Below are 12,331 nucleotides of genomic sequence, written 5' to 3'. Positions count from 1 at the left end.
CGAAGAATATTTGCGTTTTTACCTATTCCAAGAGCTTATGCACCAGATCCGAATGACTTCAAAGTAATCTTACCGCTAGAATCTATGCCGAAATGTCCATTCAATTCAAGTGTTGATCATTCTCAAATCAATTCTTCACATCAATTTAAATGTGTTTAGGTTCCGTTTGCGTCAAAAAACAGGAAAAAAACTGTCGAAAGACCATAAAAATGTTTGTTTATGTACCTATGCTAATTAAAATGTGTTGTTTATTTGTTGACGGTTTCGTTGTTTACATTCGTGATTGTTTTGCGAATTTGGCCGTGACATTCGATTTTCGGCGTGCCGTTTGCAGTTGGCGTAATATTATGCGTAAATTTCAAGTGTTTACGTGTGTACTTGTTACGACTTAAAATAAGATAACCGATGATTGAAGCTACTTAAATATACGAGAGCAGCAATATTTTGAGCAGCTTGAATTGTTCAATGCTCGACGTATGCGCGTATCGATAAATATAGCCAATGAAGGTCATGTTCACGATTAGGTAAATAAATTAAAGTGTTATCGAAAGAGAGTGAGAGTCTGAAACGAAGAAATTTGTTCCGCCTGAATGTGTAGCTTACTGATGGCCAAAACAATGATCAGAGTATATCGTTGGCAAACATGTGAACTTTACGAGTTCAGTGAATTGTATTTGCATTGACGTCTGTTCCAGTTTCTGGCAAAACAGAAACATTTTATTTGCCATCGTGAGAAAGAAATAAGAATAATTTCGAGTGAATGTACGTCAATCGAAGAGAATAAAAACGATCTTTTTATTCAATCAAATTTACATCAATTCAATGATCAATTAATAAGAACAAGAAAAAACGTGTTGAGCTTGTCGAAAGGTTTTTCCAAAAAAGCTCAAGTTCTCGAATTGCTAATTTTAATTATATCTTATCTTTTGAAGTATGTTATCGCTGGCGATTCTTCTCTTGTCGTAGTTTTCGATTTCGAAGCCGACGCTTTTTTTGCTGGATTAAGTGGTCTTGAAGGCGTCGCTTGAAATGATTTTCTGGTTGGGTCTTCTGTCGGGGATGGAAACGATGTCAAAAGCGACTCTTGTCCCGTCGTTTCAAATGAACTTCTGGGCGATGCTTCTGTCGGAGACGAAAACGATGTCAAAGATGACACTTGTGCCGTCGCTTCAAATGATCCTGAAGGCGATTCTTGTATTGTCGCTATTTTTGGTTTCAAATGCGACGTTTTTTTGGCTGTTTTAAGTGGTTTTGAAGGCGACGCTTGTGGCGTCGATTGAAATGATCTTCTGTGTAGTTCTTCTGACGGGGATGGAAATGATGTCAAAGACGACTCTTTTGCCGTCGCTTCAAATGATCTCGAGGGTGATGCTTGTGTCGGAGCCGAAGACGACTCTTGTGCCGTCGATTCAAATGACGTTGAAGGCAAATCGTCGGTAAGACTTGATTCGGTAATATCAATGAAACTACTGCTATCGTCTTCTGGCTCTTCCATAAAGAACATTTCACTGTTTCGATACTCGCAAACGGTATGCCAAAACGGTATCTTATGTTTTGTCAGTGAAAATTCGAATCTTTTCCCATCGTTATTTCGATTCATCGTACCGTATAAACCAATCAAGCATTCATTTCGTTTTGGTGTTGGTGTTGTTTGTCCCCGACCTTTTGTCACCGTACCATTTCCTTTGTCGGTTGCCATCATGAAAAGTCTTCGTGTTGCTGTTGCAACATGCACATAAAGTGCCAATGCATGTTTCACTTGACCCCCATCTGACTTATAGTCGACAAAGATGTCAACGTGACCCACTCTTTCATTCATACCATAAAAGGATGTGTGAATCACTTGCACGTATTCAGCGTCATTTTTGCTGATGGCCGGATTTGGCTTCGATAAAAAGAATGGTATTTTAGCCGGATCCAAAGCTTATTTCAAAAGAAAAAGATATGATTTTTTTTTAAATTCGCAAAGAAGAAATTAAATACGAAGGGAGTAAAATACACTTTCACATACCCAATAACATCTTGACTTTTTGTTTCGTTTTCCAAAACAAGTATTGACACGTTTTGCTTGCGATATGGGCACCATAACTGAAACCAGTCACATCAACCTCGGACATACGTTTAAGACTCGTCTTTCGTTTATTTTTTATACAATAATCGCGAACACCCAACACCAAGTCACGCGCTTGCTTCGCCACAAATTCTATTCGCTTCGTTCGCACCATATCGTGCAAATGGAATACAACATTCATCAATGTGGTTGACTCATAAAATGCATACGTAATTGCACAAATATTTTTTTGAGATGCAGCAAACCATTCTAAAATATTTATAAAAATTTCGGTTTTTTTTCTCGATCAAATAATGAATAAAATAAAAGTAGAATGGGAATTCACACAAAAATGAGGACGAAAAAAGTGACAAAGCTAATTGTGAATCACAAAAATTTGACAACAAAACATTACCTTTGGCAAATTCAAAAAACCGCCCTAATTAAAATAGATAATACAAAAAAAAATAAGTAATATCTGGTTTGGTTGAAATGATATGCGCAAAAGTTTCTTTTACCGTCTTTAGAAATTCTATTGCCGATTCCATGAAAAAACAATGAAATGCCTTTTCCATTACTCAACTTTTTAATTAAGTCTTGGGACACTCCACCCGCACAATTGACTTCTTCCATGTCAAATTCGGTTTGACTGCGCGAATTTCAATGAAAAAAAGATGAAATATTCATTCATTTACGCAAGCACTAAATGTGGTGAAATAGAAAAGGCGGACGTGGAAATAAATTCTTACTTTTCGTTGCTTACACATGCGACATATATCGGTTCTCCAATATACATGAAATCTTCGATATTCAATTCGGTAACTGAATTTTGTTCTTTTGAAAAAGCAAAAATAATACATATAATTCGTAAGTTTTTCAAGACAAGATCAAATACTACTTACTGAACAACAAATCGGTGAACGATCTCGGTCCTTTTTGAAGAAAAAAAAACCGTGAATAAAGTAATTTTGAAAAATTATTGTGTGCGAAAAAAAGCAGAAGAATTAAACTAATTGAAATCGGCATACTCACTGTACAATTCGTTTGGTGTGGCTTCACCATCCTTTAAAAACAGCACAAAGAATATGACAAACAACTTTGTGATCATTTTTGCCTAGTCTTCACTTATAATACAAATTTTCACAAATTAAAGTAAACTCACTCAATGCCAAATTTCAACTAACCGATGTTTCCAGACTGTATGATCATATATTTATCACAAAGAATAAAATTTCACAAATTCAAATTGACTTAATACAAAATGTACACGTGGAACATAATTTATTTATCATTTCCATTATTTAGAAGTCAATTCCCTTGTGGAAATATTTCGACTTCATAGCCGAGTATAAATTGACTAATTCCCAAGTCAGTACACTTTTCGAAGAGTGTACACACTCTTCTCACACTCTTCGTATAGTTATATTCGACTCCCTTCTCACACTCTTCTCATATAATAAATTTTTCTACTGATGGATAGTTTTTGATTTTGTTTACTTTTGAGATTTTGAAAAAAATGAACGTATACAAAAAGAAATGAATTAGCTGTTGCAACAGCAATTGTTGTTCTGTTGTATTTTGACACAACTGACGAATGCTATAAACGTCAAAAACGTTCAAATGTCAAAATACAAACATTACTTCCACTGGAATGCAATGACAGCAGTGATAGCATTACCAATACCATCACTCAATATAGATGTTTTATGCAAAAGTGTGAGAAGAGTGTGAGAAGAATGTGAGAAGGGAGTCGAAAAACTATACGAAGAGTGTGAGAAGAGCGTGTACACTCTTTGAAAAGTGTATTATACTGACTTGGGTTTGGGACAAAAATGGCTGATATTTCAGCCAGCTAAAGTTAACTATAAGTGACTATATGCGTCTTCATGTAACTTGAGTTGAGAAATGTCGATTGTGTTCATAGGTTAACTATAAGTATATGAAATTGACTTTTGTCAACTATGTTGACTATAATCACTTTTAGTTAACTCTGAAACATAACCGACTATATTCGATTTCAATCATCTTTTAGTAATTTTAACCGAATAAAAGTGATTAAAATTGACTTAATTTATAGTCAGTCAGTCATTTTTTTTTTCACAAGGGTTTCACTAGAAAACAAGTTTATTGCGACGTTTTATCATCTCACAACATTTTTGTGCACATTTTTGTCTCAAGAGAAAAAAGAATTAAAAAAAACAATTGTCAATTAATGAGTCCCAGAAGGGTATCAAATTATATTTTTTTAATCGATAACATCTCAATCTCATTAGAGCTACAACTTTTCAAAGCTTTAACCTTCTGTCCGTCTTTGGGGCGTACTGAACCCGAGACAGAATTCAATTTCAAAATTAAACATCCAATTCCCATACAAAAATTCACTACGGGAGCTGTACGCCCCAAAGACGGAAATATCCTGTATATCGTTTGGACGGACAGAAGGTTAAGGTTGGAATGACGCAAAAATGAGTTTAAAAAAAAACATTTCAAAGAACTTTCCATTTGCCTCCCGATTTTCCGGCCGAAAGATAATTCGTCAAAGAAATCGTGAACTTTTTGCCCCGATGTCTCGGATTCAAAGTGCTGTACACACCAACCAAGCACTCATTAGACTTTGGTTTTGGTTCAGTGTATGCATTTTCACTTTTGATGACAGTGCCATTTCGATTCTCATTCTGTTCGGCAATGAGAAAAAGTCGTTTTGAAGCTGTTGTAACATGCATGTAATAGCTTAATTGATGTTTGTCTGCTATCGATTCGAAAAATGATGATTCTGTTTTAAATTTAACGTATATATCGGTGTCGCCAAGTTGATCCCAAATACCAACGACATTCGATGTATGGATCACTTGAACATAGTTGGCGTGTCCACTTTTGATAGTATTCTTTGCTTTAGCGCCAAACGGTGGAAATTTGGCCGGGTCCAAAGCTGTTTCCAATTTAACAAGAATTAATTTGGCATTCAAAATTCGTTCGCATGAAAAGAATACACACCTAGTAACATTCGGACTTTTTCGCCGGTTTTCTCCTCCAAATATTGGCAAGTTCGTCCAGCAATATGTGCACCAAAACTAAAACCACTCACATCAACCTGTGACATACTTTGGAGACACGGTGCTCTGGTGTACTTCACACAACGCCGGTAAACGGCCAATACCATGTCACGTGCCATCCTTGCGACGTACTCAAGCCGCTTGGTTTTCACCATTTTACTCACATGCGGTAGTATTTTTAACGCTGTCGTTGGATCCGTTGTATATGCATAGGAAAAAATGCAAATATTCTTTTGTGACGCATCAAACCATGCTGAGCAAAATGAAAATGAAACGAGATAAAGTTTCTACCAGAAAAGAAAAATTTATTAATATTTAAAAAGTGCTGACCTTTTGCAGAGAAAAAAAGAAATCCTAAATTGATAAAAAGAATAAAAATTCTGATTAAAACCGCTTTATTTTCGGCTGTGTTGATTATTCTTGCCTTTTTTCTGTGTTATCTTATTTTCAATGCCATGAAAAAACAAAGACATGTCTCTGCCATTATGTAAACGTTTTATAAAATCAGGCGGCACACTTCCATTTACTTCAGTCAAATAGAACTCGGTCTGACTACGCATAAATGATTGACAGTTTTGACGATTCAAAAGGTTGCAAACAAAGAAAATGAAGACTCACTTTTTTTCGGTTATACAAACGACTGTAACGGGATCTCCCACATATTGAAAATTATCAATATTAAATTCATCTGATTTTCTACCACAAATACCACCTTCAATCTTATCGAATTTGCTTAGATACAGTATCAAAAGTACCGTGTAAATGATCATTTTCACTTTGAACAAAAAAAAAACGTCGTAAAAATTGAATCGAAAACTTCCACATGCGGCCAAATTACAACTAAATGACAATGACTCCATCAGCAACAGCAATTTTACTGAAATTGAATTTCAAATGATGTTGAGCTCACGCCCATATTCTTTTCAAATTATAATGCAATTCATTCAGAGAAAAATTAATTTTTGAATAGAAAATTAGGTGTTTTCAGGAGACCTAATTTCAATATTGGCAGTTGAACCACATTTCGAATGAAATTTATTTTTATTATTCACAAGACAATCATGGTTTCCATTATAAAGACCAATTTATTTTTCATAAAAAAAATCTAATGTTTGTAAATGAAACTCAAGAGTAATCATCCAAATTTTCTTAAATCAACTTCATATTCCCGATATTTTTTGTAACATTGAACAACATTGAAATGGCTTGTTCCGAAAAAATATTGTCATTATCAAGTTCACGCAATGATTGCCGAAAATTTCGATCAAACAACGAAATCGAAAACGTTTTTCCTTTGTGATGTGGTTCCCTCATGATTGATGTGGGTATTAATTTTAAGTCAATCGTTGGAAAGGGTTCTATAACCACAGGCAACGATACAGATATTTTTTTCGGATGCAGTATACCATTCTAGGAACATAGCGAAAATACGTTGATTCTATTTTTTATTATTGAAGAGTTTATGATTCGTAAAAAATGAATCGAGTTACCTTTTGCAAATTGGTAAAGAAGTCCTAAAAAGGCGAGAAATACTTAGCTTAGGAAACACTGTTTTTAAAGGAATATTCTTATCATTTTTAAGACTACATTTTCAACCCCATGAAAGTATATTGAAATGCGCTTCCCATTGTCGAACCTTTCGATCAAATGTGATGGTAAAATTCAGTCTGGCTGTAGGAGAAAGACATACAAATTGAAACAACAAATTTAAGGAAACCAAAACTCGATGGAGAAAAATGAAAAGCGGAATAACTTGAGGGTTCTTACAGTGGCTCCGTGATGCAGGCGAATGTAACTGCATCTCCTACTTCATTAGACTCGTCCTTCTCTGATCGTCCTTTTTCGAAACCATTCAAAAATCGTTCGAAAAAAAATGAAGAGAACTTTTACTTACCGCAGAACTGTTTTAAATTCAACATTGCGTTGCAGTCAATTAGTAATAGCGAAAGAAAGATCCTACAAGAATGAGTGATCATTTTCAAAAATAAATGATTCTTGCGAACTTGATTATGGGTGTATGGTAAAACTTCAACTTATTGTATAGGCATGGCAGCTGTGTCTAATTATTCGTAAGAGTGAAATTATTGTTTTTTCGCCGAATTATAATAATTATTATTAATTTATGGGCATAATATGGAAAATTGAAATTTATTCAAAATTCTATTATTTAAAAAAAACTGTTATGACATTTGAAAACAAGCTGTTTGAACTAACCACTGAACAAAATAGTGAAAAAATTGAATTTTGTTGAAAACAAACTCAGTTTTGTCATCAATTTATCCATTCAAACTGATGTGTAAGTCAAAATCGGTGCTACTCTTTTCGATTGGCTTGATTATTCATGTTATTCATCAATTCATTTAGCATTTCCTCATCAATGTCGAAATTGATATTATAATTATTTGGGCGATCCGCCATTATGTGCGAAATATCAGAGTTCTTCAATCGAATTGTAAACTTTTTCCCTTTTTTACCACGTTGTCCCATTGTACCGTAAATGCCAACTAGACATTCGTTGGCCTTCGGCGTTGGCTCAATGAATGATTCATTTTCTTCTCTTTTCACCATTGTGCCGTTTCCCTTTTCATTTTCGTCGGCAATCAGATAAATACGTTTAGTTGCTGTTGCCATATGTATTTCAACGGCCAATTGATGTTTTTCAATAATCGAATCCAAAAATGATGAATCTGTTTTTTGCTTCACAAATATGTCAATATCACCAAGTTGTTCCCACAGTGCAACGACACTTGAGGTATGAATCACTTGAACATAGTTGGCGTGTCCTCTTTTGATGGAATTCTTTATTTTTGCTCCAAATGGTGGGGTCTTGGATGGATCCAATGCTGTTTCGAAATTTGCCATGAATTAATACAATGTTTCACGCGTGAATAGCATACATACCCAATAGCATTCGAACTCTTTCACCAGTTTTCTCTAGTATATATTGACAAGCTCGTCCAGCCATATGTGCACCGAAGCTGAAACCACTCACATCAACCTGTGACATGTGTCTAAGACATTGTCTTCCTTCCGACTGAACGCATTTATCTCGTACGCCCAACACTATGTCACGAGCCAACTTTGCAGCGAAATCAAGACGTTTTGATTTCACCAAATTATTCAAACTACGGAACCATTCGAATGTCGTCATTGGATCTTTTTTAAAAGGATACGTTACGGTACAAATATTGTTGCCAGACACATTGAACCATTCTGAAAAAGAAAAGAACATCAATAGGAAAGAGATAAAATTAAAAAAAAAACCGTGGCAAGTCACCTTCTGCAAATCTATAAAAGGCACCTGATTGATGAAAAGAAACGTGTTAAAACATTTGATATTCGAATGTTGACCTAAAATTCGTACCATTTTTAAAGGTAATTTCATTGCCAACACCATGGAAAAAGAATGATATGCCTTTTCCATTGTCCAACATATCAATCAATTCAGACGGTACGCTCCCATTAATTTCAACCATATAGAACTCAATTTGACTATAGACCAGAGAAAAACATCAAAATGTAAAAGAGAGCATGAAACTTGCAATTCTTACGACGAGTCGCTGACACAGGCGAATGTAACTGCTTCTCCATCATATTCTAATTCATCAATATTCATTTCTTCTGATGAAAAGCAAACTCCACCAGTTGCAAAACTCTCATTTAAAATAATAGCAAAAGTGATCACGAATAAAAAGCTAGACACAATTGTTATCATTTTCACTTTCTTTTGCTTAATAAAATTTAAACTTTTGACTACGTGACTCGATTTTGACTGCATCAATAGCTTTTCAAATGATGCCTACTTATAAGACAAAGTGACACATCATCGCAATTTATACTTAAAGTTCTGCTAACTCGGTGTTTACAAAATTCCAGTCTAAAACAATTGGAACATTTTTTTTTTTTTGAACAATTTTATTTTCTCGAAAATTATTCATCAATTTTTATTGCGTTTGTACTTTATTCAGTTGTATTTGGATCGATTTCATTTTGATTATTTTTCACGAGCTCCATCATATCGTCCGTTAATACCGGTTTGGATTGTTCAAAGAAGATTTTGTCGCTGGACAGCTGACCAAGTGCTTCCCACAAATCATTGGTTTTATTTTTGAATGAAATTTCAAACTTTTTACCCTGAATTTTTGGATTTAGAGTGCTGTACACGCCAATTAAAACTTCGTTTTCTTTTAGCGTTGGCTCAGTAAATGGTATTGGTAAATTTCGTTCTATAATTGTTGGAGTTCGATTTTGATTGGCAATTAAGAAAAGACGTTTGGTTGCCGTGGCAACATGAATGAAAAAGGCCAATCCATGACTATCGCTTATTGTATCCAGCAATGATTTATCCTTTTGCCAAGATTTCTGCTTAATATCTGCATAAATGTCAATGTCACCCAGTTTATCCCAAACTCCTGCCACTTTTGAGGTGTGTATCACTTGAACATATTTTGCGTGCCCTTTTTGGATTGTATTCAATGGCTTGGCCGCTAATAAGGGGGGTGTTCTTGATGGATCCAAAGCTGGTTTGAAAGAAAAAACTTATTGAAAACGATCAACAAGAGGAATCCGTGTGTTTGGAAAACGGTAAAATGCATACCCAATAACATTCGAGCTTGTTCCTTCGTTTTCTCTTTCAAATATTGACATGTTCGTCCAGCGACATGAGCGCCAAAACTAAAGCCGCTCACATCAATTTGTGACATTCTTAGACTCGGTTTTCCATTCAATTTCGGACTTTTCGCTCGTACGCCTAACACCAAGTCTCGCGCCAGTTTTGCCACAAACTCAAGCCGCTTGGTTGTCACCATTTTATTCAAATCACCAACAATTCCGAGCGGTGAACCTTTTTTAAAGGCATACGATATAATGCAAATGTTCCTTTTGGATTTGATGAACCATTCTACATATTAAAAAACAAAAAATTGACACTGAAAACTAAGTAAGAGAAAGAGAAGTTGAATAGAGAATTACCTTTTGCAAACTTATAAAGAAGTCCTAATCACAAAAAATTAAAATTTGAATTAAAATTCTCAAAATTCGACTAGAATCACCGTTTTCTTACCATTTTTCAAAGTAATTTTATTTCCAATGCCATAAAATAGCAGTGATATGCCTTTGGTATTGTTTAATCTATCGATCAAATGTGATGGTATACTGACGTTCACCTCAGTTATATAGAATTCTTTTTGACTACAAAAGGGTATCAGAAAATGTTAGGGGTGAAAACAGAATATTAAAAAGCGAAGAAGAAAAGGAAAAAATAGTCTCGATTCTTACAGTAACCGACCAATACAAGCGAATGTGACGGGATCTCCAGTATAGTTAAAGTTATCGACGTTAAATTTTTCCTTCGATATTCCAAAGCACCCACTATTAACGCATCCATCATCAACACACCCATAACCATTGCACTCGTTTAGAAACAGTACAAAGAGACTCACGCTGAATAAAATTTTCATTTTTTTCTTCTCAAAAAAAGGAAATGTAAAGGAAACTGAAGTAATCACTCCTTGCGTCAAACTTCAACTGAATGTTGTTGATGTAAATTAATAAGAGACGACACATTTCAAAAATTTATAATTCACAAGTTTTAATTTTAATTTACGCAAATTCAAAATGGAATTCCAATTATAATAAGGAAAAATGTTTACTTGTTTTCATTCATTTCAATTTTTATTGCTATGAACCGTTTAAATCGTGATGATTTCAATTATTTTTTCGAAGCGCTCACAAGATCTGCTGCCATGGTTTTTTAAAAAAAGATTCGGTTATTTGATAATTTACCAAGAGCTGCCCAAAACACATCCGACTGATTTTTCAATGAAATTACATATTTTCCACCGGGAATATTTGAATCGAAATTCCCATAAATACCAACTAGACATTCGTTGGCCTTTGGCATTGGTTCAGTGGCTATTACTGTACCCTTTCCCTTTTCATTTTGGTCAGCAACGAGATAAAGTCGTTTGGTTGCTGTTGCAACATGTATAAAAAAGCTCAATGAATGCTTATCGTCAATGGCACGGAAAAATGACGTTTCCGGTTGAAATCGAACGTACACATCAATGTCACCAAGTCGATCCCATTGTCCGGCCACTTTTGACGTATGAATCACTTGAACATATTTTGCGTGCCCTTTTTTGATCGTATTCAATGGTTTCGACACTAATATTGGAGGTGTTTTTGATGGATCCAAAGCTGTTTCAAATTCAACAAAAATTATAATTCGACATCCAAAATTTGTTCGTGTGAAAGAAATACCAACCCAATAACATTCGAACTTTTTCGCCGGTTTTTTCTTCTAAGTATTGACAAGTTCGTCCAGCAATATGTGCACCAAAACTAAAACCACTCACATCAACCTGTGACATGCTTTTTAGACTGAAATTTCGCGTTGCACCCTTTTCTATTATGCCCGTGATCAAATCACGTGCCAACTTTGCCACATACTCAAACCGTCTGGTGGTCACCATTTTGTCTAAATCGTTGAACAATCCACTCGAAGGAGTTTTTTTAAAAGCATACGATATGAAACAAACATTATTTCCAGACACGGTGAACCATTCTATGAATCAAAGGAGAAATTTTGAGACTTTTCATTAGTTTGTGAATAAAAAAAATCAAAAATAGTTGTGAAAACCTTACCATTTGCAAAATCAAAAAGTAGACCTGATCGATAAAAAATGAAAAATATCAAATATCAAAAATAAAATAAATGTTCTTACTGTTACAGAGTTATGTTTACCATTTTTAAGGCTAACCACATTTCCAATGCCCAAGAAAAACAGTGACATGCCTTTCCCATTGTCTAATCTTCCAACTAAGTGCACTGGTATCTTGCTATTGGCTTCAGCCACAAAGAATGCAGTTTGACTGCAACAAAAGAATAGTATTTAAATAGTGTATGTCATCATATAAGTCTTGCGACACTCACGATGACGAGCTAATGCAAGCAAATGTAACTGGATCTCCGGTATAATGAAAATCATCGATGCTTACTACCTCTTTCTCTTTGGCTGGTCCAAAGCAGCCACCACTAATGCAACCACCGCCAGCCGCATCGCACCCACTGATAACCAATAAAAAGGGAACTACGCTCAGAAAAATGATCATTTCTCCACTTAGATTTCTCTTTATCTCAGAATCTTAAAAAAAATTACGAAAACTGTATTGAACCGGCTTATCCAACTTTGCTTACGTTACAATAAAATTTTTTCAAACAGCAGTT

At 34.9% G+C, this 12,331-nt stretch overlaps 7 protein-coding genes across 7 annotated transcripts in view; 1 reads left to right on the top strand and 6 right to left on the bottom strand.

Annotated features, from left to right (window-relative positions):
- Nucleotides 1-12,331, top strand: part of LOC116348361 (rho GTPase-activating protein 26) — a 122,030-nt gene that overhangs the window by 12,301 nt on the left and 97,398 nt on the right. The window lies entirely within an intron of this gene.
- Nucleotides 751-3,222, bottom strand: LOC116348362. The gene is made up of 7 exons (XM_031779344.1): nucleotides 3,083-3,222; nucleotides 2,953-2,982; nucleotides 2,800-2,884; nucleotides 2,569-2,699; nucleotides 2,466-2,489; nucleotides 2,012-2,320; nucleotides 751-1,923 (listed from the first exon to the last, which is right to left on the bottom strand). The coding sequence occupies exons 1-7, from the start codon at nucleotides 3,156-3,158 to the stop codon at nucleotides 920-922; spliced, it is 1,659 nt and encodes a 552-aa protein (XP_031635204.1). The 5' UTR covers nucleotides 3,159-3,222; the 3' UTR covers nucleotides 751-919.
- On the bottom strand, nucleotides 4,260-7,122 carry LOC116348363. Its single transcript, XM_031779345.1, has 6 exons — nucleotides 6,998-7,122; nucleotides 5,722-5,980; nucleotides 5,528-5,655; nucleotides 5,434-5,457; nucleotides 5,045-5,356; nucleotides 4,260-4,979 (listed from the first exon to the last, which is right to left on the bottom strand). The coding sequence occupies exons 1-6, from the start codon at nucleotides 7,077-7,079 to the stop codon at nucleotides 4,537-4,539; spliced, it is 1,248 nt and encodes a 415-aa protein (XP_031635205.1). The 5' UTR covers nucleotides 7,080-7,122; the 3' UTR covers nucleotides 4,260-4,536.
- On the bottom strand, nucleotides 6,169-7,003 carry LOC116348378. Its single transcript, XM_031779365.1, has 4 exons — nucleotides 6,871-7,003; nucleotides 6,740-6,774; nucleotides 6,594-6,617; nucleotides 6,169-6,513 (listed from the first exon to the last, which is right to left on the bottom strand). Exons 1-4 carry the CDS (start codon nucleotides 6,902-6,904, stop codon nucleotides 6,253-6,255), a joined length of 354 nt encoding a protein of 117 aa, XP_031635225.1. The 5' UTR covers nucleotides 6,905-7,003; the 3' UTR covers nucleotides 6,169-6,252.
- Nucleotides 7,219-8,894, bottom strand: LOC116348364. The gene is made up of 5 exons (XM_031779346.1): nucleotides 8,655-8,894; nucleotides 8,468-8,595; nucleotides 8,381-8,404; nucleotides 8,005-8,316; nucleotides 7,219-7,946 (listed from the first exon to the last, which is right to left on the bottom strand). The coding sequence occupies exons 1-5, from the start codon at nucleotides 8,879-8,881 to the stop codon at nucleotides 7,417-7,419; spliced, it is 1,221 nt and encodes a 406-aa protein (XP_031635206.1). The 5' UTR covers nucleotides 8,882-8,894; the 3' UTR covers nucleotides 7,219-7,416.
- On the bottom strand, nucleotides 9,030-10,618 carry LOC116348366. Its single transcript, XM_031779348.1, has 5 exons — nucleotides 10,381-10,618; nucleotides 10,166-10,293; nucleotides 10,075-10,098; nucleotides 9,701-10,003; nucleotides 9,030-9,623 (listed from the first exon to the last, which is right to left on the bottom strand). Exons 1-5 carry the CDS (start codon nucleotides 10,560-10,562, stop codon nucleotides 9,064-9,066), a joined length of 1,197 nt encoding a protein of 398 aa, XP_031635208.1. The 5' UTR covers nucleotides 10,563-10,618; the 3' UTR covers nucleotides 9,030-9,063.
- On the bottom strand, nucleotides 10,755-12,293 carry LOC116348371. Its single transcript, XM_031779356.1, has 5 exons — nucleotides 12,038-12,293; nucleotides 11,849-11,976; nucleotides 11,749-11,772; nucleotides 11,369-11,668; nucleotides 10,755-11,301 (listed from the first exon to the last, which is right to left on the bottom strand). Exons 1-5 carry the CDS (start codon nucleotides 12,214-12,216, stop codon nucleotides 10,856-10,858), a joined length of 1,077 nt encoding a protein of 358 aa, XP_031635216.1. The 5' UTR covers nucleotides 12,217-12,293; the 3' UTR covers nucleotides 10,755-10,855.

The sequence above is a fragment of the Contarinia nasturtii genome, unplaced genomic scaffold (genome assembly GCF_009176525.2).
Source record: "Contarinia nasturtii isolate CC-2019 unplaced genomic scaffold, AAFC_CNas_1.1 Cnas_scaffold_2367, whole genome shotgun sequence".
NCBI lineage: Eukaryota > Metazoa > Arthropoda > Insecta > Diptera > Cecidomyiidae > Contarinia > Contarinia nasturtii.
Note: the sequence above shows the minus strand (reverse complement) of the source record. Positions and strands in the feature narration are given on the sequence as shown.

What these genes read in the sequence shown, in the direction of transcription:
- LOC116348378 (XM_031779365.1), bottom strand. Translation starts at nt 6,904, where the DNA reads ATGCAGTTACATTCGCCTGCATCACGGAGCCACT. An exon ending in GCCTGCATCACGGAGCCACT is followed by an intron (nt 6,775 to 6,870) that starts GTAAGAACCCTC and finishes TTTCTCCTACAG; the next exon opens with CCAGACTGAATTTTACCATC. An exon ending in TCTTTACCAATTTGCAAAAG is followed by an intron (nt 6,514 to 6,593) that starts GTAACTCGATTC and finishes CTATGTTCCTAG; the next exon opens with AATGGTATACTGCATCCGAA.
- LOC116348364 (XM_031779346.1), bottom strand. Translation starts at nt 8,881, where the DNA reads ATGCAGTCAAAATCGAGTCACGTAGTCAAAAGTTTAAATTTTATTAAG. An exon ending in GCCTGTGTCAGCGACTCGTC is followed by an intron (nt 8,596 to 8,654) that starts GTAAGAATTGCA and finishes TCTGGTCTATAG; the next exon opens with TCAAATTGAGTTCTATATGG. An exon ending in TGAAATTACCTTTAAAAATG is followed by an intron (nt 8,405 to 8,467) that starts GTACGAATTTTA and finishes TTCATCAATCAG; the next exon opens with GTGCCTTTTATAGATTTGCA.
- LOC116348362 (XM_031779344.1), bottom strand. Translation starts at nt 3,158, where the DNA reads ATGATCACAAAGTTGTTTGTCATATTCTTTGTGCTGTTTTTAAAGGAT. An exon ending in CACACCAAACGAATTGTACA is followed by an intron (nt 2,983 to 3,082) that starts GTGAGTATGCCG and finishes TTCTTCAAAAAG; the next exon opens with GACCGAGATCGTTCACCGAT. An exon ending in GTTCACCGATTTGTTGTTCA is followed by an intron (nt 2,885 to 2,952) that starts GTAAGTAGTATT and finishes CTTTTTCAAAAG; the next exon opens with AACAAAATTCAGTTACCGAA.
- LOC116348363 (XM_031779345.1), bottom strand. Translation starts at nt 7,079, where the DNA reads ATGATCACTCATTCTTGTAGGATCTTTCTTTCGCTATTACTAATTGAC. An exon ending in TAAGATAACACAGAAAAAAG is followed by an intron (nt 5,458 to 5,527) that starts GCAAGAATAATC and finishes TTATCAATTTAG; the next exon opens with GATTTCTTTTTTTCTCTGCA. An exon ending in AAAAGTCCGAATGTTACTAG is followed by an intron (nt 4,980 to 5,044) that starts GTGTGTATTCTT and finishes AATTGGAAACAG; the next exon opens with CTTTGGACCCGGCCAAATTT.
- LOC116348366 (XM_031779348.1), bottom strand. Translation starts at nt 10,562, where the DNA reads ATGAAAATTTTATTCAGCGTGAGTCTCTTTGTACTGTTTCTAAACGAG. An exon ending in GCTTGTATTGGTCGGTTACT is followed by an intron (nt 10,294 to 10,380) that starts GTAAGAATCGAG and finishes ACCCTTTTGTAG; the next exon opens with TCAAAAAGAATTCTATATAA. An exon ending in TCTTTATAAGTTTGCAAAAG is followed by an intron (nt 10,004 to 10,074) that starts GTAATTCTCTAT and finishes TTTAATATGTAG; the next exon opens with AATGGTTCATCAAATCCAAA.
- LOC116348371 (XM_031779356.1), bottom strand. Translation starts at nt 12,216, where the DNA reads ATGATCATTTTTCTGAGCGTAGTTCCCTTTTTATTGGTTATCAGTGGG. An exon ending in ACTTTTTGATTTTGCAAATG is followed by an intron (nt 11,669 to 11,748) that starts GTAAGGTTTTCA and finishes TTTGATTCATAG; the next exon opens with AATGGTTCACCGTGTCTGGA. An exon ending in AAAAGTTCGAATGTTATTGG is followed by an intron (nt 11,302 to 11,368) that starts GTTGGTATTTCT and finishes AATTTGAAACAG; the next exon opens with CTTTGGATCCATCAAAAACA.